We start from the raw sequence: 24,216 nt of genomic DNA on the forward strand, positions 1-24,216 counted from the left end.
CAGGAGAAATCTATAATGGAGAATGAGGGAAAAAGAAAAAGAAAACTAAGACTTAAAATAGTGTATGTCTACCAGATCTGTAAGTAAAGATATAATTTTTAATCCATAAAACACTTAAATATTTTAATATGAAAGATTAGGCAAGTTCCCCTTGAAAATATACTCTATTGTATAAACATTTTATACATCTTTATTTTTTTAAGCCTTCTTACTACACTATACGTTAACTAACTAGAATTTAAATAAAAATTTGAAGAAAAATAAAACCTACTTACGCTCTTTACTCTTTTCAGTGGACTTGTAACATTCACATGTCCTTCTTTCACTTGTTGGTGACTGAAGAGTATCAGTGGAATTAATTTCATTGTCACTAACAGGCTTCAAAGATGCTCTGTCCGTATATTTTTGAATGGACACTTTAGGAGTCTCCGTGTCTAAACATCTATCCATAGGTAAAACTGTTTTTGAACCAGATGCCAAGTGCTTATTTTGATGAAGAGACCTGGCCTCCAGCTTTAAAGGGTCCATTACATCAAAATCACCTTCACTGGCATTTGTGTCATGAAAATAAACAGGGTTAAATTTCGCATTAGTAGCCCTGATAGTCTTCACAGGAACTTCTTCTCTTACGCTCTCCTTTAAAAATGAATAACAAAGCAGCCATAAGTTTTGTTTTTCATGACTCATTCCAAACTTTATGGGAAAAAATTACGTAGTAGATGTAAATGGTTATTATGTAAAGCATCAGACTATATAGTGTTCACTGTATTCTATTAGACTACGTATGAACCAATTTTAAGCAATATACCAAAACCAAAATTCATGCCGTGGTCATTGCAAACGTCTATCAACAGATTCAGATACCAAAAGTGAGCTCAACATGTTCATTATATTACAGGACATTAGAAATATCAGTTTCAACTCTTATAATTACCACTAAAACTCTCTAAAAGCATGGCAAGCCCATTAATGTGACCAGACTCATAAAATTAATATGAGTAACATCCCTTGAAAACAGGTGTACTAATATCTTTTAACAGGAGTAAAATAGCATATACTACAGATGCCCATGAGGTGCCAAATAACAACTGCATCAGACAAGGCAAATTAAGCCAGCGCCTCAAAACCATGCTCTCTGACATACTTTCCCAAATGGCATTTCTTATTCTTTCCTAGAATAACAACTGCTGAAAAAGAGCCCAAATGCCTACAATACTTTTAGAAATCCAGCTACCACTGTAATTTCAAGTGCCAATAAAACCTGTAAGAGCAGTCTTTTCTGTCATGAGATGTATGATGACAAAAACAACCTCACAAGTTTTTTGAAGTTAAAATACTAAAAGCAGGTAGTTCTACATAAAAGAAAAGATGCTGACTTTGAAATAAAGTCATAGGTTTAAATCCTACTGCCAGCACTTACTAACTGGGTGATCTTCCAAAAATGTCTTACAAAAAATAAACTTACATCCTACCTTATATCAAAATAAATTCCAGACGGCTTAAACATTTAGATGCAAAAGTGCTAGGAGAAAATAGAGATGAATAGTTTTAAAGTCTTTAGTGGATAACATCTAAGTATAACACTCTCCTGGGTTAAAAATTTCCCAGCCTTAACCCCAGGTCCCGTAAATTGTAACCTTATTTGGAATCTGGGTCTTTGCAGATTAAGTTAAATTAAGGATCTTGAAATAAGACCATCCTGGAGTTAGAATGGGCCTTTAACCCAGTGAGCGGTGTCCTTATAAGAGAAAAAAGATTTTAGCAGGATACAGAGACACTGAGAGAAAGGCCATGTAAAGAGGAAGGCAAATATTCAAGTGATGCTGCCACAAGCAAAGAAAACCAGGAGCCATTAGCTGCTGGAAGAGGCAAGAAGAGGAGCCTTTGGAGGGAGCTTATCCCTTCCAATACCCTGATTTCCAATTTTGGGCCTCTAGAATGTGAGACTACATTTCTCTTGTTGCAGGCTAAGGTTCCAGCAGCCCTAGGAAACTAATACAAACATAAAAGTCTAAAAATGCATAAGGACTGGGAGAGGGAAGACCATCTTGAAGACACAGGGAGAAAAAGTCCATCTATAAGGCAAGGAGAGAAGCACAAGGAGAAACCAACCCCACTGAAACCTTAATCTCTGAATTCTCTAGAAATGTGAGAAAATAAATTTCTATTGTTTGGCAAATGAGTAAATAAATACATAAAATGCATAAGGATCAAAATATCTCTTTAACATAGAAAGCTTATAAAAACAATACTTAAAATATGAATATTACAACAGAAAAAAAAAGACGACAAAGAAATGCCATTTAAAGACATAACTATTTTTCATATAGAATACTAGCAAAGAGTAAAAAAGAACCAGAATGAAACAGAAATTAAAAAAAACAATAGATAGTATCAATGAAACTGAGTTGGTTCTCAAAAGATAAAGAAAACTGATAAACCTTTAGCCAGGCTTATCAAGATAAAAGAGAAAGAACTCAAATAAATAAAATCAGAAATGAAAGCAGTTACAACTGACACCACAGAAATACAAAGGATTATAAGATGGGGCGCCTGGGTGGCGCAGTCGGTTAAGCGTCCGACTTCAGCCAGGTCACGATCTCGCGGTCCGTGAGTTCGAGCCCCGCGTCAGGCTCTGGGCTGATGGCTCGGAGCCTGGAGCCTGTTTCCGATTCTGTGTCTCCCTCTCTCTCTGCCCCTCCCCCGTTCATGCTCTGTCTCTCTCTGTCCCAAAAATAAATAAAAAACGTTGAAAAAAAAAATTAAAAAAAAAAAAAAAAAAAAAAAAGAGAATACTATGAAAAATTATAATCCAACAAACTGGACAACCTGGAAGAAATGAATTAATTTCTAGAAACATCTTCCAACTGAATCAGGAAGAAATAGAAAATCTAAACAGACTGATTACTAGCAACAAATTAGTCAGTAATCAAAAAATTCCCCACAAGCAAATATCTAGGACTAGATAGCTTCACTGATAAATTCTCTTAAAGAAGAGTTAACACCCATTCTTCCCAAACTCTTTCAAAAACTAGAAGAAGGAATGCTTCCAAGTTCATTCCACAAAACCAGCATTAACCTGACACCAAAACTGTAGACTCATATCCCTGATAAACATAGATACAAAAATCCTTAACAAAATATTAGCAAGCCAAATTCAACAACACATTTATTACAATCAGATGTAATTTATTCCAGGTATGCAAGGATGGCTGAATATTCATAAATCAATCAACATGATACACCACATTAACAGAATGAAGGATAAAAATCATACAATTATCTCAACAGATGCAGAAAAAGTATTTGACATAATTCAATATCTACTCATGATAAAAACTCTCAACAAAGTGGGTTTAGAGGGAACATACTCGAACATAATATATAATAAACCCCCAACTAAATCATACTCAGTAGTGAAAAGCTTAAAGCTTTTCCTCAAAGATCAGGAAAAAGACAAGGATGTCCACTCTTACCACTTTTATTCAACACAGTATTAGAAGTCCTAGCCCAGTAATCAGACAAGAAATGGAACAAAAGGCATCCAGATTGAAAAGGAAACAAAACTGTCACTATTTTCACATGACATAATACTATGGATAGAAAGCTCTAAGGATTCCACCAAAAACTATTAAAACTAATAAATTTAGTGAAGTTGCAGGATACAAAATTAATATACAGAAATTGGTTCTGTTTCAGTACTAATAATGATAAGTAGCAGAAAGAGAAAGTTTTTAAAATCCTATTTACAATATCATCAGAAAGAATAAAATATCTAGGAATAAATTTAAGCAAGGAAGTGAAAGATCTATACTTTGAAAACTTATAAGATACCAATGAAAGAGGGGTGCCAGGTAGCTCAGTAAGCTGAATGTCCAATTCTTGATTTTGGTTCGGGTCATGATCCCAGAGTCATGGGATCAAGTCCTGCATCAGGCTCCATGCTCGGTATGAAGCCTGCTTAAGATTTTCTCCCTCCCTCTCTCTCTCTCTCTTGCTCTCAGTCTCTCTCTCTCTCTCTCTCTTTCCCTCTGCCCTTCTCCCCCACTCACACTTTCTCTCTAAAATAAAAAAAAAAGAAAAAAGAAAGAAAAGAAAGATGATCCAAATAAATAAATAGAAGGTAAACTATATTCATGGACTGGAAGAATATTGTTAAAATGTCCATACTACTCAAAGCAATTTACACATTTAATGCAATACCTATCAAAATACCAATAATATTTTTTACAGAACTAGAAAAAATAATCCTAAAATTTGTATGGAACATAAAAGTCCCCAAATAACCAAAGCAATGTTGAGACAGAAGAACAAAGCTGGAGGTATCACCATCCCAGATTTCAAACTATACTACAAAGCTATAGTAATCAAAACAGTTAATGCTAAAAAAAAAAAAATAGTTACAAGGGGCAGCTCAGTCAGTTAAGCATCTGATGCTTGATTTTGGCTCATGTCATGATCTCACAGTCATGAGACTGACCCCATTTCGGGCTCTGTGCTGGGTGTGGAGCTTGCTTAAGATTCTCTCTCTCCCTCTGCCCCTCCCTCCCTGCTCATGCTCACATGCACATGTTCTCTAAAAAAAAAAAAAAAAGTTATGGTACAGGCACAAAAACAGACACAGAGATCAGTGGAACAGAACAGAGTCTACAAATAAGCCCATGCTTATATGGTCAATTAATCTATGACAAAAGAGGAAAGAATATACATTGGAGAACAACAATCTCTTCAATAAACAGTGTTGAAAAAACTGGACAGCTACATGCAAAAGAATGAAACTGGACCACTTTCTTTCACTATATACAAAAATAAACTCAAAATGAATTGAAGACCTAAATGTACCTGAAACCATAAAATCTAGAGGAAAACATAAGCAATAATCTCTTAGATATCAGCCTTCACAATATTCTTCTGGATCTGTTTCCTCAGGCAAAGGAATCAAAAGAAAAGTAAGCAATTAGAACTACATGACACTAAACAGCTTTTGCACAGTGAAGGAAACAATCAACAAAATGAAAAGGGAACCTACTGAATGGGTGAAGATATAAATAAGTCATATATCCAATTAGGGGTTAATATCCAAAATATATAAGAACTCCTAAAACTCAACACTCAAAAAATCTCAAACAATCCAATGGAAAAATGGGAAGAAGACATGAACAGATATTTCTACAAAGAAGACATACAAATGGCCCACAGACACATGAAAAGATGCTTAACATGATTCATTATCAGGGAAATGCAGATCAAAACCATGAGGAGATATCACCTCACACCTGTCAGAATGGCTAAAATATAAAACACAAGAAGCAAGTGTTGGCAAGGATGTGGATGTTGTGCACTGTTGGTGCGAATGTAAATTGGTATAGCCCCTATGGAAAATAGTATGGAAGTTCCTCAAAAAATTAAAAATAGAAATACCATATGATCTGGTAATCCCACTGTTGGGCATTTATTCAAAGAAAATGAAAATACTAATTCAAAAAGATACATGCACCCTCCATGTTTACTGCAGCATTATTTACAATAGCCAAGATACAGAAGCAACTTAGGTGTGCATCAATAGATAAATGGATAATGAACATGTAGTACACACACACACACACACACACACACAGGAATATCACTCAGCTATAGAAAAGATTTTGCCATTTGTGACAACATGAATGGACCTAGAGACCACTATGCTAAGTAAAATAAGTCAGAAAAAAACAAATACTGTATGATTTCACTTCTTTGTGGAGTCTAAAAAACAAAACAAATGAATAAACAAAACAGAAACAGACTCATAAATACAGAGAAAAAAAACAGGTAATTGCCAGAGGGGTAGAGGGATGATGGGTAAAAAAGGTGAAGGGGTTTAAGAGATACAGACTTCCTTGGGGCGCCTGGGTGGCTCAGTCGGTTGAACGGCCGACTTCGGCTCAGGTCATGATCTCGTGTTCTGGAAGTTTGAGCCCCACATCGGGCTCTGTGCTGACAGCTCAGAGCCTGGAGCCTGTTTCAGATTCTGTGTCTCCCTCTCTCTGACCCTCCCCTGTTCATGCTCTGTCTCTCCCTGTCTCAAAAATAAATAAAACGTCAAGAAAAAAAAAATTTTTTTTTTTAAAATAAGAGATACAGACTTCCAGTAATTAAATAAGTCACAGGGATAAAAGTACTACATAGGAAATACAGTCAATAATATTGTAAAAACTTTGTATGGTGACAGATGGTAACTACACTTATAAGGTGAGCATTTCACGACACATATAATTGTCAAATCACTATGTTGTACACCTGAAATCAATATAATCTTGTATTTCTACTTCAATTTTAAAAAAAGAAAAAAAAAAAGAAATGTCAGAATGTTGGAAACTACCTATCCCCTCAGGAAAGCTACTTAAAAGAGTCTTGAAGTAGGAACGCAGCCAAATGATAGTCTCCAGAATCACTGCACCATCTGATGAAATGCACCTGAACCCTTTTTGTGCTTGGCTGAGGAGCCAACAGGGCAAAGGTGGCAGCTAGGCATTGTGTGTGAAGTGAGAAGGGACCTAGGACTCACCTAGGGTGTGGGGCTCTGAGGAGAGGTTGGGGTGGGGGGGAGAGAGGGTTGGATGGGAAGAGAGGCAGTCTGACCAAAGTACGGGGTCGGAGCCAGGGACCAGGTAGCTTCTTGGGCTGTGGGATTTTGACTGGCAGCCTCTATGTCAGAATCCTGCCTGGGCTCAATAGGGCAGCGGCATGGGGTCTCAGACAGCCACCCTGTCAACTCACATACATGCCTGGTACTACACTATTTCATAATGACTTGTTTCCAAGTCAGAGTTCCCTATGCAGCAGAACAGCTCCCTTGCTGTGATCTGATAATAAACAATACAAGCACAAATGCAGCTGCTTTGACAGTTTTCAAACCTAAACACAAAATTGGTTTTTGTTAATATTTTGACAGCGTAACTCTCTCAGCAAAACTTAAGAGTTAGGAAATGTGACAAGAAAAGAAAAAGTAAAAGCAATCCAAAGTTCTCTTAGGAGGTGGGGTTTTGAAAGGAGGTAATTAAAGTATTTCAAAGTCCTACCTTATTGGCATCTAAGGGAAACAAACAGGCAACAAAGCACTCTGGTGGTGATATCATCTCAAATAATGGCTGAAAAATATATGAATGCCCTCCAAATAAGGGAAAAACAGCATCCCTCATAGAATCTAACCATTGATTTAAAGATTTACCATTACTGTATGTGCCACTAAGAAAGAGAACACTAAGCTATGACATACTAGTAAGTGTAAGAAACATATTGATTTCAGAAGTGTTAAAATATGAAAAATGTGGATCTGAGAATCAATGAAAATGCAAAGAAAGGCCAAATGTATAAAGAGGAAAGATGGGAAGAAGTGAAGGGGAGAGCAGGGATAAATAATGCAATAAAATTTTTGAAAATGATAAAATAAATATTAAATGAAGTAAATGTAAGAATAAAATCAAGAATATCAATAATTACAGTAAGTATTAAAGGATTAACTAGCTCATTAAAAGATAGACTACCAGAGTTTTGGGGCACCTGGGTAGCTCAGTTGGTTAAGCATCCGACTTCGGCCCAGGTCATGATCTCACGGTTCATGAGTTCAAGCCCTGCATTGGGCTCTGTGCTGACAGCTCAGAGCCTGGAACCTGCTTCGGATTCTGTGTCTCCCTCTCTCTCTGCCCTTCCCCAGCTCATGCTGGCACTCTGTCTCTGTCAAAAATAAATAAACTTAAAAAAAAAAAAATTAAAAAAAAAAAAAGACCGCCAGAGTACATTAAAAAAGTAAACCTAGCTACATGCTATATATAAAAAGCTCTCTAAACAAACGATAAAGAAAAATGTAAAAGGGATGGAAAAGATAACAAGCATACACAAAATATAGAAAAAGCAAAGGTATCAATACTAATATACAAAGGACAATTTAAGATTAGAAGCAGTAACAGGATAAAAGGACAGAATTACTAAAAAAGGTACACTCTTATCAAATAGGTTATAATAGGTTATAAAATCTATAATCTTATATGCAATAAATATTGGAGAGAAGTACATAAAGGAAAAAATTCAATTAAAATTGGAGACTTTGATTTATCTTTTCTGGAATTGATACATCTACTACATAAAAATAAAAGTGATCATAGAGAAACTGATTAATACACTAAATAGCCTAATAGCTTTTTAAAACTAAACATTCCTCAAAAAAGAGCTTTTAGTTTTCATTTTTCTTATGTCCATGAAATACACATATAAATATACCTTTATCCAAAACATTTAGAAAGGTTAGATTTTTCAGACCAAATACTGATTATAAAAGCCCATAAAGTTAGAAATAAAAAAATAAAGGGGCAACTAGGTGGCTCAGTTGGTTAAGCATCTGTCTCTTGATTCCAGCTCAGGTCATGATCTCAAGGTCGTGAGATCAAGCCCTGCATCAGGCTCCACACTATGTGTGGAGCCTGCTTAAGATTCTCTCTCCCTCTGCACCTTCCCTGCATGCACATGTGCACATGCTCTGAAAGAAAGAAAGAAGAAAGGAAGGAAGGAAGGAAGGAAGGAAGGAAAGGAAAGAACGAAGAGTAACATCAAAAAAGATGGCAGAAGAGAAAGCACCAGGAATCTGTCTTTCCACCTAGACAAGGACTGGACTGGACTGGCAAAAACCTCAGAAGTAACTATTTTGAAGAAAAAAAAATGAAGTAACTATTGTGGAATTCTGGAATCTATTTGAACAATTACAGCTACCAGAGAAAAGCTTGGCTGGTAAACTGCAAATAATGTCAGTAACTTCAGACTTTAGAATGATTGTGGCTACCCACCCTGAACCCCAAGGCAGACAACTGTGGGAAGTGCAACCCCTGTTTTTAGTATGGTTTGCTGGAGCCAGATAAACAATAAGGATTTTGTCTCCAATTATCAGGTTTCTGTGTTCTGATGGCAGACTGCTGCTTCTTACTGCAGAGCTGCAGGCACAGAGCCCGCTCACCAGTGATTAAACCCCCACCAGCTAAAGTGAACACCAGTATATTTATAGGAGTCCTACCTATTTCTTTGACTATCAAAAACAACCATATATGGAGAAAATTAAGAGAGCTGCTGCACATGCCCAGGAAAAAATACAGGCTCAGAAAAGACCTGTAAAACCTCTAGCTTTCACTATATACTGATCCCAGTACAGACACACTGTATAAAAATTAAATAAAGAACAAACCATAGAGAAAAGAGAGTATGTGATTTCCAGCATTATCACATAAGATTCAAATGTACAGTTTCAAACAAAAAAAAGATCACACAGCATACAAATAAACAGGAAAGTATGGTTCATTCAGAGGAGAAAAATAAATCAACAGAGAACTTGCATGAGAAAACCTGTATGTCAGACTAGACTGAAACAACTGTCTTGAAGATGCTCAAAGAGCTAAAGAAGATGTGGACAAACAAGAAAATGATCTATACACAAAATGCACATCAATAAAAAGATAATAATACAGAGGAGCCAAAAAGAAATTCTGGAACTGGAAGGTACAATAACTAAAGTGAAAAATTCACTAGAGAGGTTGTGCAGATGTGTAGAGAGGACAACTGAAGATAGGACAACTGAAATTACTAAGCTTCAGAAAAAGTAAACAGAGTCTGAGGGACCCATGGGATACCATCAACACATTGGGGACCAACAGCACTTTCTGAAAAAAGCACAGGAAAGAGAAAAACAAGAAACTATAGCTGAAAACTTCCGACATTTGATTAAAGACAGGATTATAAACACTGAAAAAAGTTCAACAAACTCCGAGTAGGATAAATCTGAAGAAACCCATACCAAGACATTATAATCAAACTGTCAAAAAGAGAATCTGGAAAACTGCAAGAGAAGCTACTTGTCACATGCAAGGATTCTTCAGTAAGATAACCAGCAAATTTCCCATCAGAAAACCTTCAGGCCAAAAGGCAATAGGCTGATACATTCAAAGTACTGGGAGGGGAAAAAAAACTTGTCAACCAAGAATCTTACATTTGGTAAAACTGTCCTTTAAAAATGAGGAAAAATTTAAGACATTCCCAGATAAACAAAAGCTGAAGAAGTTTTTTTTACCACTTACATGTGGATTTTTTGAAACAGTACAGAACTGTAAATGTATTTTCTCTTATGATTTCCTTAATAACTTTTTCTCTACCTTTATTGTAAAAATACAGTATATAACATATGTAACATACAAAATATGTTTATCACTCTTTATGTTATCAGTAAGGCTTCCAGTCAATAGTAAGCTATTAGTACTTAAATTTTGGGACCTTAAAAGTTATCATGTGTATTTTTTACTGTGCAGGGAGTTGGTGCCCTTAAAACCCCACATTGTTCAAGGGCAAGCTATACTTTAGTGGGGGGCAAAGTCTATTCCTTATATACAGCAATATTACAACAAAAAGGGAAAAAATTTACTTAAGATAGTAGCTTGTATTTATGAGCTCTTTAAATGCCTTTAAGGAAAATGGGCTGCTAATCTTGCCCTCAAAAGGACAGAAAATGGTCACCTCATGGTAACACAAACTGCATGACCTTAAGACATGGGAAAAAGAAGACATCTCATGAAATAATGTAACACACTTTATGACTGACCCACAAGCAGGAATTCCCCCTCCCCCCATCCAAGCAACAAAGGTTTTTTTTTTTTTTTTAATGTTTATTTATTTTTGAGAGAGAGAGAGAGAGCAAGCGTGAGCGGGGTAGGGACAGAGAGAGAGGGAGACAGAATCAGAAGCAGGTTCCAAGCTCCAAGCTGTCAGCACAGAGTCGGATGCAGGGCTCGGACTCACAAACCACGAGATTGTAACCTGAGCCAAAGCCAGACGCTTAACTGAAGCCAGATGCTTCACCAACTGAGCCACCCAGGCGCTCCCAAGCAACAAAGCTTTAATGGAAGTGCTCATTCCACAGTGGATTCTCTGTGACCAGAGGCCAGCCCTCACCATCTCTCTACATTCAACACCCTCCTTAAACCACTACTGAAGACTTCAGGGCTTCACATTCATAGTACCTGAATGCTCCACCAGAATCTGGCTATCTTGTGATTAAATCCTTTATTTTTTAATATTTTTTTAATATTTATTTTTTTAATATAATTTATTGCCAAGTTAGCTAACATCAGTAGAAGGATAAGAACCATATGATCCTATGATCCTATCAATAGATACAGAAAAAGCAGAAAATACAGCATCCTTTCTTAATAAAAACCCTCAAGAAAGTCGGGATAGAAGGAACATACCTTAACATCATAAAATCCATATATGAAAGGCCCACAGCTAATATCAGCCTCAATGGGAAAAAACTGAGAGCCTTCCCCCTGAGATCAGAAACACGACAGGGATGTCCACTCTCACCACTGTTGTTTAACATAGTGTTGGAAGTCCTAGTCTCAGCAATCAGACAAAAAAGGAATAAAAGGCATCCAAATTGGCAAAGAGGTCAAACTCACTTTTTGCAGATGACCTGATATTCTACATGGAAAACCGGAAAGACTCCACCAAAAAACTACTAGAACTGATACATGAATTCAGCAAAGTCACAGGATATAAAATCAATATACAGAAATCAGTTGCAGTTCTATATACCAAGAGTGATTAAATCTTTTTAGAAGGATTGGAAATAGAGTATCAGAAACTATGTTTTTACTTAGAAAGACTCTGAAACTTAAAACTTTTAGAATGTAATTCAATGAGAACTTGGGGACTTTCTTCAAAGGTATGATGAGATTCAACAACCAGGATTTTGCTTTATTTTATAGTTATCCATGGATTTCCTTTACTTTCCTACTATGTTTCAGGAAAGGAGATTATCTTTATATGACCTACAACATCAAGCACCATACCTGTTGCCAAGAAATTTGTGAATATTCAACAATATTAAAACTAAAAATATTGTTTTTAATGACAAATAATTGCTAATAAGAGAAATACTTACTATAACAGGACAAGTTCCTTAGCCTACAATTAAATGGCATGGATAGACATACTCGTAAAATTTATCAAATATCACTTTTTGACAAAATCAAGATGAATAGATGCTCTCTCCCTTTTTTCATTGGCTACCTCTAATCAGATGAGAGCTGGACTGTTAACCAGATATATTAGAATCATAACTCCATACTGTCAGATGACTATACATATGACAAAGCATCCATAGCAGGAAAACCCACTGATCCTGAACACTTGTTCTGGGTTACCTGAGGCAAGGGGCTTTCTATCATGTTTGTACTTAACTGTACAGTTAACTGTTCTTAACTCCTTGGATGAGTAAGAAATTCTTGAAGCTGCTGAAGAGGCAAATTCTGCATAAGTAAAATGTTCCTATACACAATAAAGCACTACATTGTACAATACAATCACTGTAATGAGAATTCAGAAAAATAAATGTAGTCCAGAGTTACTGAAAAGTAACCAAGGACTTCATAAAAGGTTGGAAAGACTGGGGCTCCTGGGTGGCTCAGTCTGTTAAGCTTCCATCTTTGGCTCAGTCACGATCTCATGGTTCATGGGTTTGAGCCCTGCGTTGGGTTCTGCACTGGGTGTGCAGAGTCTGCTTCAGATTCTCTGTCTCCCTCTCTTTCTGCCCCTTCACCTCTCACTCACGCATGCTCTCTCTCTCTCAAACATTAAAAAAATATTTAAAAAATAAAACTTAAAAGACTGGAAAGATGATCATTATCTGGATTAGGGAAGAAAGGGAGAAAACAAAATAGGAACAGATGTATAGAAGAAACATACATGAGAAAAGAAGATTAACATGGGGCCAGATTATAAAGCATTTTAAGGATTATTAATTTGAAACACTGAGACACAAAGAATATTTTATGTAGTATATATACATATATATATGTACATATGTACACATGCATACAATCATACACATTAAAAACCTTTGTAACAAGATTAACCTGGTATTGACAAATGTAACGGAATGGGAAAAATACTGTAGATGGCAGGGCGCCTGGGTGGCTTAATTGGTTAAGCATCCAACTCTTGATTTCAGTTCAGGTCACGATCTCACAGTCATGAGATCAAGCCCCACTTCAGGCCCTGCACTGACAGCGTGGAGCCTGCTTAGGATTCTCTCTCTTCCCCCATTCTCTGCCCCTCCCCCACTTGTGCACTCACTCGCTCTCTCAAAATAAACATAAAAGAACATTTTTTTAATTTAATAAAAGAAAGTAAAAATACTATAGATGGCACAATAAATCAGACATGAGGTAGTAAGCATCTTGAATTTGAATAGTGGTAAAGAGAATAAATAAGAAACAATAAACCTTAAGACACAGTCCTTAGAACACACTGACAGAAATTAGGTTTTCTGAGCTTTAAAAACAACAATCCCATTATCACTTACCACCTTAATCAGTCAAAGGATTACTATGAGGATAAATAACTGTCTCTACATATATCAATACACACACTCCCTCCAAATTAAAAATCATCAAACAATCCTGAGGCATACATTAAAAAGGGGACAAAGAATTGCTAAGAGCCAGAAATGACTACCAAATTTCAAGTGTAGGAGTAATGGGTTACCATTAACAAACAGAAAACAATAAAATGAAAAACAAATATGTTTGAGCAAGATGAATGGTTTGCTTTTTTGTTTTGACACCAAGCTAAAGAACTTTTCAAATGAGTGATCTAAATGCAAGTCAATGGATACTTAAATTTAAGAAAATGTATGTAATTGTACATTTAACATAATCTTAGTGATCTCAAAGATACATACAAACACACACACAGAAACATTATCAGTAGGGAAATTTTTTTAAATTTCTTTATTGTTTACTTTTGAGAGAGAGAGAGAGAGAGAGAGAGCGCATTAGCAGGGAAGGGTCAGAGAGAAAGGGAGACATAGAATCGGAAAGCAGGCTCCAGGCTCTGAGCTGTAGCTGTCAGCACAGAGCCCGACGCAGGGCTCAAACCCACATACTACAAGATCATGATCTGAGCCAAAGTCAGGCGTTTAACCAACTGAGCCACCCAGGTGCCCCAAGCAGGGAAATTTTTTAATACTTGTTTCTACATTTTCCAGAAGTCAACAGTTGTTGCTTTGAAAAAAATTGATACCATACAAAAGATTTTTTATCCCTTTCGTAGAAAACTTAAAGAAAATGCATATAAACTTACTCTGCCATGATGTGACATAATACCCTTCAAACTGTCTGCCCTTTCTTTCTCTTGCTCAGTTCTCTGAGTACTAGAAGAAAATGATAACACACCATCTACATGCCTTCTACTATCTCCAGTATCTATAAATTTACCTGAAAAACAAGAAAAGAAATTAATGGAGCAAGGTCAAAGTTTCAGTAATCTAATATAATAACTGCTTCTTGCTATTTAAATTATTTCATGTAAACCTAACACTTAGCAACCATATGACAAATCACAGGACTTAGAAATCATATGATAAATATAGCAATTTGCATATAAGAGAAGGTAACCATCAATAGAAGGCAACAGTAAATGACAAACTGCTACCACACAGAGAATTCATTTCTAATTCTCAAATGTTTGAATAAAACACACTCATTTGTAGGAACCAATGCAAGCAATATACACTACAGTACCTTTTTATATTTATTTATTTTGAGAGAGTGAGGGAGCGTGTGTGAATGCGAGTGGGGAAGGGCAGTGAGAGAGGGAGAGAGAGAGAATCCCAAGCAGGCTCCACGCGAACAGCATGGAGTCTCACACGGGGCTCGAACTCACAAACCATGAGATCATGACCTGAGCCAAGATTAAGAGTCAGAGACTTAACCAACTGAGCCACCCAGGTGCCCTTCATACTGCAGTATTTCCTTTTTTTTTTTTAATATAATTTATTGTCAAGTTAGCTAGCATTCAGTGTATACAGTGTATATAGCTCTCGGTTTTGGGGGTAGATTCCCGTGATTCATTGCTCACATACAACACCCAGTGCTCACCCCAAGTGCCCTCCTCAATGCCCATCACTCATTTTCCCCTGTCCCCCACCTCTGCCCCGCCCCCCACCTGTTTGTTCTCTGTATTTAAAAGTCTCTTATGGTTTCCCTCCCTCCCTCTCTGTTTGTAACTATTTTTTCCCCTTCCCTTCCCCCATGGTGTTAAGTTTCTCAAGTTCCACATATGAATGAAAACATATGGTATCTTTCTCTGACTGACTTATTTCACTTAGCATAATACTCTCTAGTTCTATCCACATTGCTTCAAATGGCAGGATTTCATTCTTTCTCATTGCCAAGTAGTATTCCATTGAATATATAAATCACATCTTCTTTATCCATTCATCAGTTGATGGAAATTTAGGCTCTTTCCATAATTCATATTGCAGTATTCCTAATAATACTAATGTACTTAGGTATTATTAAAAACTCTTTTTTGAAAGTTTTAGACTATTTAAAAATCTGAAGGAATGCAATGATTAATACAGGTTACACTATACCAAAGAAATGAATTCCTTGGAAAAAAGGCAAAGTCAAACACAATTTAAGAACAATGGAGTTGTATTTTAATACTTACTGATCCCAGGCACACAAACAACATGGCCTTCTTCAGACTCTTTGTGGATTGTTTCAGAATTTCCTGAAGAGTGTGAGCCATGGGAAGTCAGAGAGCTGTTATTTTCTGATTGAGATTTATAGTTCAAGCTACCATTTTCATTTGCCTGTTTAACAAATAACTTAGTTGTATTATTTTTTTAATTAAAAAAAAACTTTTTTAGGGGAAAAAGATGAGAAGCAGAGAATGACTTCTTGACAAAAGGATGCCAGGTAATTAATAACATAGAAGGAACTGGAAACATCACCAGTATAACCACCACAGGAATAATTGTTTCTAGGAGGCCTCAGCAATAGTACTAAATCCAGTTGGCAAAAGGTTCTTGGGGAATAGAAAGCTCACAGGGCCTCAATGTGTCATCCCCAGATTATTTCTTGATAACAAAGGAGCAAAGAAAGGCACTTACACAGAGACAGCTAGCCAACACCACATTAACCAAGATTATCAAACACAACATCACTAAGAGTTGGACAAAGAGACTCCCATGTCTCCTGATGTAATACAAGGAGAAGCACACAATATCCTTATGTTTAATCTTAACCTGTTCACAATGAACATGCTTAATTTGAATTGTCAAAATGTTTAATCAGTAGGAGGAAAAGCAATCAGACATACCTAGTTTACGAGTCATTTTACAAAAAAGGCCTAGATTTTACATAACTTTAATGACATGGAAGAACTACAAATCAAAATACTAAAGAAACATGACAACCAAAAGCAACTGTAATCGTTGATTAAATCCTGATTCAAAAACAATAAAAGTAAAGGGCATTTTAGAGGCAACTGGGTAAATGTAAATGAATACGGATGATATATCCATTTGTATTACTGTATCAAAATTAGATAACAGAATTGAGATTATGCAGGAAAATATCTTTATTTGCAGGAGATAAATGTCAAAGTATTGGGGTGCCATGTCAAAATATCTGTACATGCCTCTCAAATGATACAGGAAAAAAGTATTCATGGAGGGATAAAGAAAATGTAAAGATGGCCAAATGTTAACAACTGGTTGATCTGGATAAGGGGAATACACATACATGTTCATTGTAATATTCTTCCATTTTTCTGTAGATGAAGAAAAAGTAAGAAGCAGGAAAGGATGGGCAAGGTATTTCTCATAACTTTCTATCCAGAAAAACAGAAACCAAAGAAAACCAAATTTTGTGTTTTATAGTAATATCTAAAGAGACCCGTAACAGTTTCCTAAAGTCAAATTTCTGAAAAACCGTAAGACTGGAACATACCTGAAATGGATCATTTGCAGGTAATTTAAAATCTTTTTCTGGACGTTCTTGTCCTTCTAGGTCTTCATATATCATTCCTGGAATAGCCAGTTGCTCAAAATAAGCCTCCAAATGTTCATCATAAAACTCTTCATCATCAATATCGTCATCTATCGGTAAAATGGAAAAAAATAGGAAATTTTTTAAGGTACTGACTGAACTATAAATAATATTTAATCAAAAAGGTTGATAAAGACTTCTGAGGAAGAAGGCAGAGTAGGAGGACCCTAAGTTCAACTAGTTACATGGATACAACTAGATAACACCCACATCAGTGTGAATAACCCAGAAAAGGATCCGAAGACTGGCGTAACAAACACTCCACAGCTAAATGTGGAGAAGAAGCCACATCAAAGAGGGTAGGAAGGGCAGAGACATGGTCAGGAGCTAAATGAACCCATGGGATAGTCTGCAAAAGGGAGGGACTCCAAGGGTGCAGAGGGATTTCACAGGTTCTTAACAATCACTAGGGCATAACACCTGGAACTTTAAAAATCAGCAGGCTCTGCTCTAGCAGAGTCAGGAGGGCAAGAGGAAACGGAGTCCCTGCCTTTTAAGTGACAGCACAACAAACAGCCCTGCAGAGACACAACACAGAAGCAGCAGTTTGAAACGGTATGTGGAGGGAAATGTGGGAACTAATTCCGGTGCATTTGCTAGGCAGGCAGGGATCATTGGGACACTTCTCCAGAAAAAAAAGGAGCTGACAGGTGCCATTTCCCTTCCCTGCTCCACAGCTTAAATACACAAACACCTGTGGGGACCAGTGGGGTGAAGATGCTAACAGTGCGCCCCGCATTCTCCTGTGGACACACCTCTTCCAATACACTTTTGCCAGAGCCCACCCAAAGTAGTGCCACAAGTCTGGCAGTATGCAAGCAGCCCTGATAGGGGCCAGCACCACTCCAAAGTGACTCCTGCCCCAGGAAAGGAGAAAGAAAACCACACACACCAGTCAGATTGTGGTCCTGACAGTGGGCTGAGGGCAGACAGCTGATCTGACTGCAGACCTACCCACCAACAAAAGCTTCTCAGAGGACAATACAGGGAAAGCACCTTGCAGTTTGATGCTACCACAGCTCTGGCAAATGCCTATTCTGACTCAACTCAAGCCCAAGGCAGTGCAGAGTGGCCCATTACAATATGGGGAATAAACCCCGCCCAAAACAGACAAAGAGAAACTCTGCAGATGACTGCACTGAAGGCAAAAGTGGCTTGACCACAACAGCAGGATACACACAACACACACAGGAGATGCCCCTAAGTGGCAGGTTCTGGTGAACAGGGGACACTGCACTGTAACACACTAATGACCTCTTCTTCATAAGGCCACTACTTTCAAGAGCAAGAGATGTAGCTGACTGTTGAACCACATAGAAACAGACACAGAGAGTTAAATGAAATGACAAGACAGAGTAATATGTCCTAAGTGAAAGAACAGGACGAAATCACAGCAAAGACCCAAGCAAAAGGGAGATAAGTAATATTCCTACTGAGAATTTAAAGTAATGGTCATAAATATATGCACTAGGGGCATCTGGGTGGCTCAGTTGGTTTAATGACCAACTCTTGATTTCAGCTCAGGTCATATATCTCACAGTTTGTGAGCTTGAGCCCTGCATCAGGCTCTGCACTAACAGCATGGAGCCTGCTTGGGATTCTCTCTCTCTGCCCCTCCCACACTCGTGTTTTCTCTTGTCCTCTCGCAAAATAAATAAATGAAACTTTAAAAAAAGAAGATACACAAAGGACTAGGGAAAAGAGTGGAGGACATCAGTGAGACACTTAACAAGGAAACAGAAAACATAAAAAAGAACCATTCAGAGATGAACAACTCAATAACTAAAATTTAAAATACACTAGATGGAATAAATAGACTAGGTGAAGCAGAGGAACAAATTAGCAACCTGGAAGGCAAAGGGATGGAAAACAAGCTGAACGTTAAGAGAGAAAAAATAATAATAATAAAGTGAAAATAGACTTATAGAACTCAGCAACACCATCAAACATAATGACATTTGCATTATAGGGAAGGAGAAGAGAAAGAAGAGAGAGAAGGAAAAGAGAGAGAAAGGGGGGAAGAAAATTTATTTGAAGACATAATGGCTCAACACATCCTGAATCTGGGGAAGAAAACAGAAATCCAAATCCAGAAGGCACAGAGAGCCCCCAACAAAATCAACTCAAGGAAGTCCACACCAAGACACAGAGCAACTAAAATGGCAAAAAGCAGTGATAAAGAGACAATTCTAAAAGCAGCAGGAGATAAGAAAACAGTTCCATACAAGTTCCATACAGTTCCATACAAGAGAAACCCTATAAAACTATCAGCAGATTTTTCAGCAGGATTTTGCAGGCCAGAGGGACTGGCATGATATATTCAGTGTGCTGAAAGGAAAACACGTGCAGCCAAGAATACTCTATCCAACAAGGCTATCATTTAGAATAGAGAGAGAGAGATACAGTTTCCCAAACAAAACTTAAAGGAACTCAAGACCAGTAAACCAGCCCTACGAGAAATGTTAAAGGTAACTCTGAGTGGAAAGAGTTATATATAGGAGTAAGAAAAGCACGTAGCACAAAAGCAGTAAAAATAAGTGTATCTATAAGAATTTGTCAAGTGACTCACAAAACAAAAGGATGCAAAGCAGGACACCATATACCTAAAATGTGGAGGGAAAAGGAGTAAAGAATGGGTTAAAACTTAAGTGGCTATTAAAATAATAGATTGCTATATGCAGAAAATATTATATACAAACCTAATAGTAACCACAAATCAAAAATCAATAATAGATATTGAAATAATGAAAAGAAAGGAATCCAAATACATCACTAAAGAAAGCCAGCAAACCATGAGAGGAGACAGCAAGAGAAAGAACAGAGAAGAACTACATAAACAGACATAAAACAAGTAACAAAATGGCAATAAGTACATACCTATCAATAATTACTTTGAATGTAGATGGACTAAACATTCCAAAAGACACAAAAAGTGATGGAGTAGATAAAAAATGTAAGACCCATCTATATGCTGCCTTTAAGAGACTCATTTCAGACTTAAAGAAACATGCAGATTGAAAGTGAAGGGAAGAAGCAATTCTTAAGCAAATGGAAGTGAAAAGAAAGCCAGGGTGGCAATACTTACCTGGGACAAAACAAAGACTGTAAAAAGAGAAAAAGAAGGACACTATGTAAACATAAAGGGGACAACCCAACAAGAAGATATAACAATTAGAAATATATATGCATCTACCATGGGAGGACCCAAATACATTAAGCAGCTGAAAATAAACATACAGGAAGCAAGCAACAGTAACACAATAATAGTAGGGGACTTTAACACACCACTTACAGCAATGGGCACATCATCCAACAGAAAATCACCAAAGAAACAGTGACTCTAAAAGATACACTGGACCAGATGATCTAATAGATATATTCGGAACATTCCACCCTAAAACAGCAGAATACACATTCTTTGCAAGCACACATTCTCCAAAACAGATTACATATTAGACCACAAAACAAGTCTCAACAAATTCAAAAAGACTGAAGTTATACCATGCATCTTTTCTAACCACATGCTATGAAACTAGAAATCAAACATAAGAAAATATCTGGAAAGAACAAAAATACATGGAGGTTATAACATGTATAACATGTATAACATGTATAACAAAAATAACATGCTACTAAGCAATGAATGGTTCAATAAAGATATCAAAGAAGAAATCCAAAAATACACTAACAAATGAAAATGGGAATACAACACTCCAAAATCTTTGGGATGCAGCAAAAGCTGTTCTAAGAAGGAAGTTTATAACAATACAGACCTATCTGAAGAAGCATGAAAAATCTCAAATAAACAACTTAACCTTACAAATAAAGGAGCTAGAAAAAGAAGAGCAAAACCCAAAAACCAGTAAAAGGAAGGAAGTAATAAAGATTAGAGCAGGAATAAATAAAAGAGAAACTAAAAAAATAGAACAGATGGATGAAACCAGGAGCTGGTTCTTTGAAAAGATCAACAAAATTGATAAATCTTTAGCAGGACTCATAAAAAAAGAGAGAATGGACTCAAACAAATCAGGAATGAAAGAGGAAAAATAACAACCAACACCACAGAAATATAAGGGATTATAAAAGAGTATTATGAAAAGTCATATGCCAACAAACTGGACAACCTAGAAGAAATGGATAAACTCATAGAAACATATAACCTCCCAAAAGTAAATGAGGAAAAAATAAAAATATTGAACATACCAATTACCAGCAATGAAATTGAATCAGTAATCAAAAAACTCCCAACCAAAGTCTAGGACCAGACAGCTATGAATTCTATCAAACATTTAAAGAATAGTTAGTATCTATTCTTCTCAAATTACTCCAAAAAATAAAAGAAAAAAGAAAGTTTCCAAATTCATTCTATCATTACCCTGATACCAAAATCAGATAAAGACACTATAAAAAAAAAAAAAAAAAAAAAGAGAGAGAGAACTACAGGCCAATATCTCTGATGAACAGAGACACAAAAATCCTCATATTAGCAAACTGGGTCCAATAATATATTTAGAACAATATTTCACCACAATCAAGTGGAATTTATTCCTGGAATGCAAGGATGTTTGATATTCATAAATCAATCAACATGATACATCACACTAACAAGAAAGGATAAAAACCACATGATCATTTCAATAGATGCAGAAAAAGCATTTGATAAAGTACAGTATCCATTTATGATAAAAACCCTCCACAATGTAGGTTTACAGGGAACATACCTCAACATAATGAAGGCCATATATGAGAAGCTCATAGCAACCATCATACTCAGTGGGGGAAAACTAATGAAAGCTTCTAAGGTCAGGAACAAGACAAAATGTCCACTCTCACCACTTTTATTCAACATATGACTGGATGTCCTAACCACACCAATCGGACAACAAAAAGAAATAAAAGGAATCCAAATTGGTAAGGAAGAAGTAAAACTTTCACTATTTGCAGATGACATGATATCATATGTAGAATACCCTAAAGACCCCACCAAAAAACTATCAGAACTGATAAATGAATTTAGTAAGGCTACAGAATACAAAACTGATATACAGAAATCAATTGCATTTCTATACGCTAATAAAGAAGTAGCGAAAAGAGAAATTAATAACCTCATTTACAACTGCACCAAAAATAATAAAATACCTGGGAATAAACTTAGCCAAAGAGGTGAAAGATTTGCACTCTCAAAACTGTAAAACACTGGTGAAAGAAACTAAAGACACAAATGGAAAGATCTTCTAAACTCATGGACTAGAAGAACAAATACTATGTGCATACTACCAAAAGCAATCTACAGATTTAATGTAATCCCTATCAAAATACCAATAGTTATTGTTCACAGAACAAGAAAAAATAGTCCTAAAATTTGTATGGAACCACAAAAGCCCCTCAATAGCAAAAGCAATCTTGAAAAAGAATAACAAAACTGGGGGCACCTGGTTGTCTTAGTTGGTAGAGCATATGACTCTTTATCTCAGAGTCCTAATAAGTTCAAGGGCCACAGTGGGTGTGGAGCCTACTTAAAAAATACAATAAAACTGGATGTATCACAATCCCAGGTTTCAAGATTCACAACAAAGCTATAGTAATCAAAACAGTATGGTACTGGCACAAAAACAAACACATAGATCAAGAGAACAGAATAGAAAGCGCAGAGGGCACCTGGGTGGCTCAGTCAGTTAAATGTCCAACTCCTGATTTCAGCTCTTCATGATCTCACAGTTCATGGGTTAGAGCATGTAGGGCTCTGTGCTGACAGCATGGAGCCTGCTTAGGATTCACTCTCTCCCTCTCTGCCTCTCCCCTGCTCATGTGCTCGCTCGCTCTCTCTCTCTCAAAATAAATGAACTTAAAAAACAAGCAAACAAAAAAGAACAGACAGCCCAGAAGTAAACCCACAATTATATGGTCAATTAATCTTCGACAAAGGCGGCAAGAATATGCAATGGGAAAAAGACAAGTCTCTTCAATAAATGGTGTTAAGAAAACTAGACAGCAACATGCAAAACAATGAAACTGGACCACTTTCTTACACCAGGGTCCTAAATGTGAGACCTGAAACCATAAAAATCCTAGAAGAGAGCACGGTGGGTTATGTCTCTGACACTGACCATAACAACTTATTAGATGTGGTCTCCTCAGGCAAGGAAAATAAAATAAAAAATAAACTATTGAGACTACATCAGCATAAAAGGCTTCTGAACAGCAAAGGAAACAATCAACAAAATATCTGAAAAAGGGTTGGTATCCAAAATATATATAGAAGTAATACACAACCAAAAAAACAATCCAATTTTTAAAAATGGGCAGAAGACATGAACACACATTTCTATAAAGAAGACGTACAGATGGTCAACAGACACATGAAAAGATGCTCAACATCATTCATCGTCAGGTAAATGCAAATCAAAACCACAATGAGATATATGACCTCATACTTGTCAGAATGGCTAAAATCAAACACACAAGAGACAACAAGTGTCGGCAAGGATATAGAGAGAAAAGAACCCAGTGCAAACTGCACTGCAGCCACTGTGGAAAACAGTATGCAGGTTCCTCAAAAAACTAAAAACAGAACTACCCTCTGATCCAATAATCACACTACTGGGTATTTACCCAAAAAATACAAAAACACTAATCCAAAGGGAGACATGCATCCCTGTTTATTGCCTCATTATTTGCAACAACCAAATTATGGAAGCAGCCAAAGTGTCTACGGATAGGTGAATGGATAAAGAAGATGCAGTTCACACACACAGGAATATTACACAGCCATTAAGAAGAATGAAATCTTGCCATTCACAATGATGTGGATGGAACTAGAGTCTATCATATTAAGTGAAACAAGTCTATCAGAGAAAGACAAATACTAAATGATTTCATTCATATGTGGAATTTAAAAAACAGAACAGATGAACATAGGGGAAGAGGGGGGAAAAAAGAGTGGGGAGCAAACCATAAGAGACTCTTACCCATAGAGAACTAAGCGTTGATGGAGGGAGAGGAGAAGGGCTAGGGTGATGGGCATTAAGGAGGGTACTTGTTGGGATGAGCACTGGGTGTTAGTGATGAACCACTAAATTCTATTCCTGAAACCAATATTACACTATAGGATAACTAACTAGAATTTAAATAAAAACTTGAAACAGAAGAAAAAGAAAAAATCAAAAATAAATAGATACATACATAAAAATCTAGCCTACTAAAACAAAGATCTATATAAATTCAATCTATGATTCCTTATTCACAATTCCATAATCCAAAATATCTAAAAATTGTGGCAGCAAAACCTGTCCTTAATTTATAA

At 36.6% G+C, this 24,216-nt stretch overlaps 1 protein-coding gene across 7 annotated transcripts in view; it reads right to left on the bottom strand.

Annotated features, from left to right (window-relative positions):
* The window catches only part of CEP192 (centrosomal protein 192), a 130,495-nt gene that overhangs the window by 83,434 nt on the left and 22,845 nt on the right, over positions 1–24,216 (bottom strand). For 4 of the 7 annotated variants that reach the window (XR_014135871.1, XM_060613175.3, XM_060613173.3 and 1 more), the window contains exons 8-11: positions 16,815–16,963; positions 15,529–15,673; positions 14,158–14,291; positions 276–636 (exon numbers count right to left, since the gene is read on the bottom strand). Coding sequence is in view for 6 of the 7 variants with exons in the window: in XM_060613175.3 (XP_060469158.3) it covers positions 276–636; positions 14,158–14,291; positions 15,529–15,673; positions 16,815–16,963 (789 nt within the window). In the remaining variant the exon portion in view is untranslated. Of the gene's footprint in view, positions 1–275; positions 637–1,472; positions 1,539–14,157; positions 14,292–15,528; positions 15,674–16,814; positions 16,964–24,216 lie in introns of those variants that run through there. The other 3 variants (XM_060613177.3, XM_078435465.2, XM_078435466.2) reach the window with 3 other exon arrangements.

This window comes from Panthera onca, chromosome D3 (assembly GCF_046562875.1).
Source record: "Panthera onca isolate mPanOnc1 chromosome D3, mPanOnc1 haplotype 2, whole genome shotgun sequence".
Classification (NCBI taxonomy): domain Eukaryota; kingdom Metazoa; phylum Chordata; class Mammalia; order Carnivora; family Felidae; genus Panthera; species Panthera onca.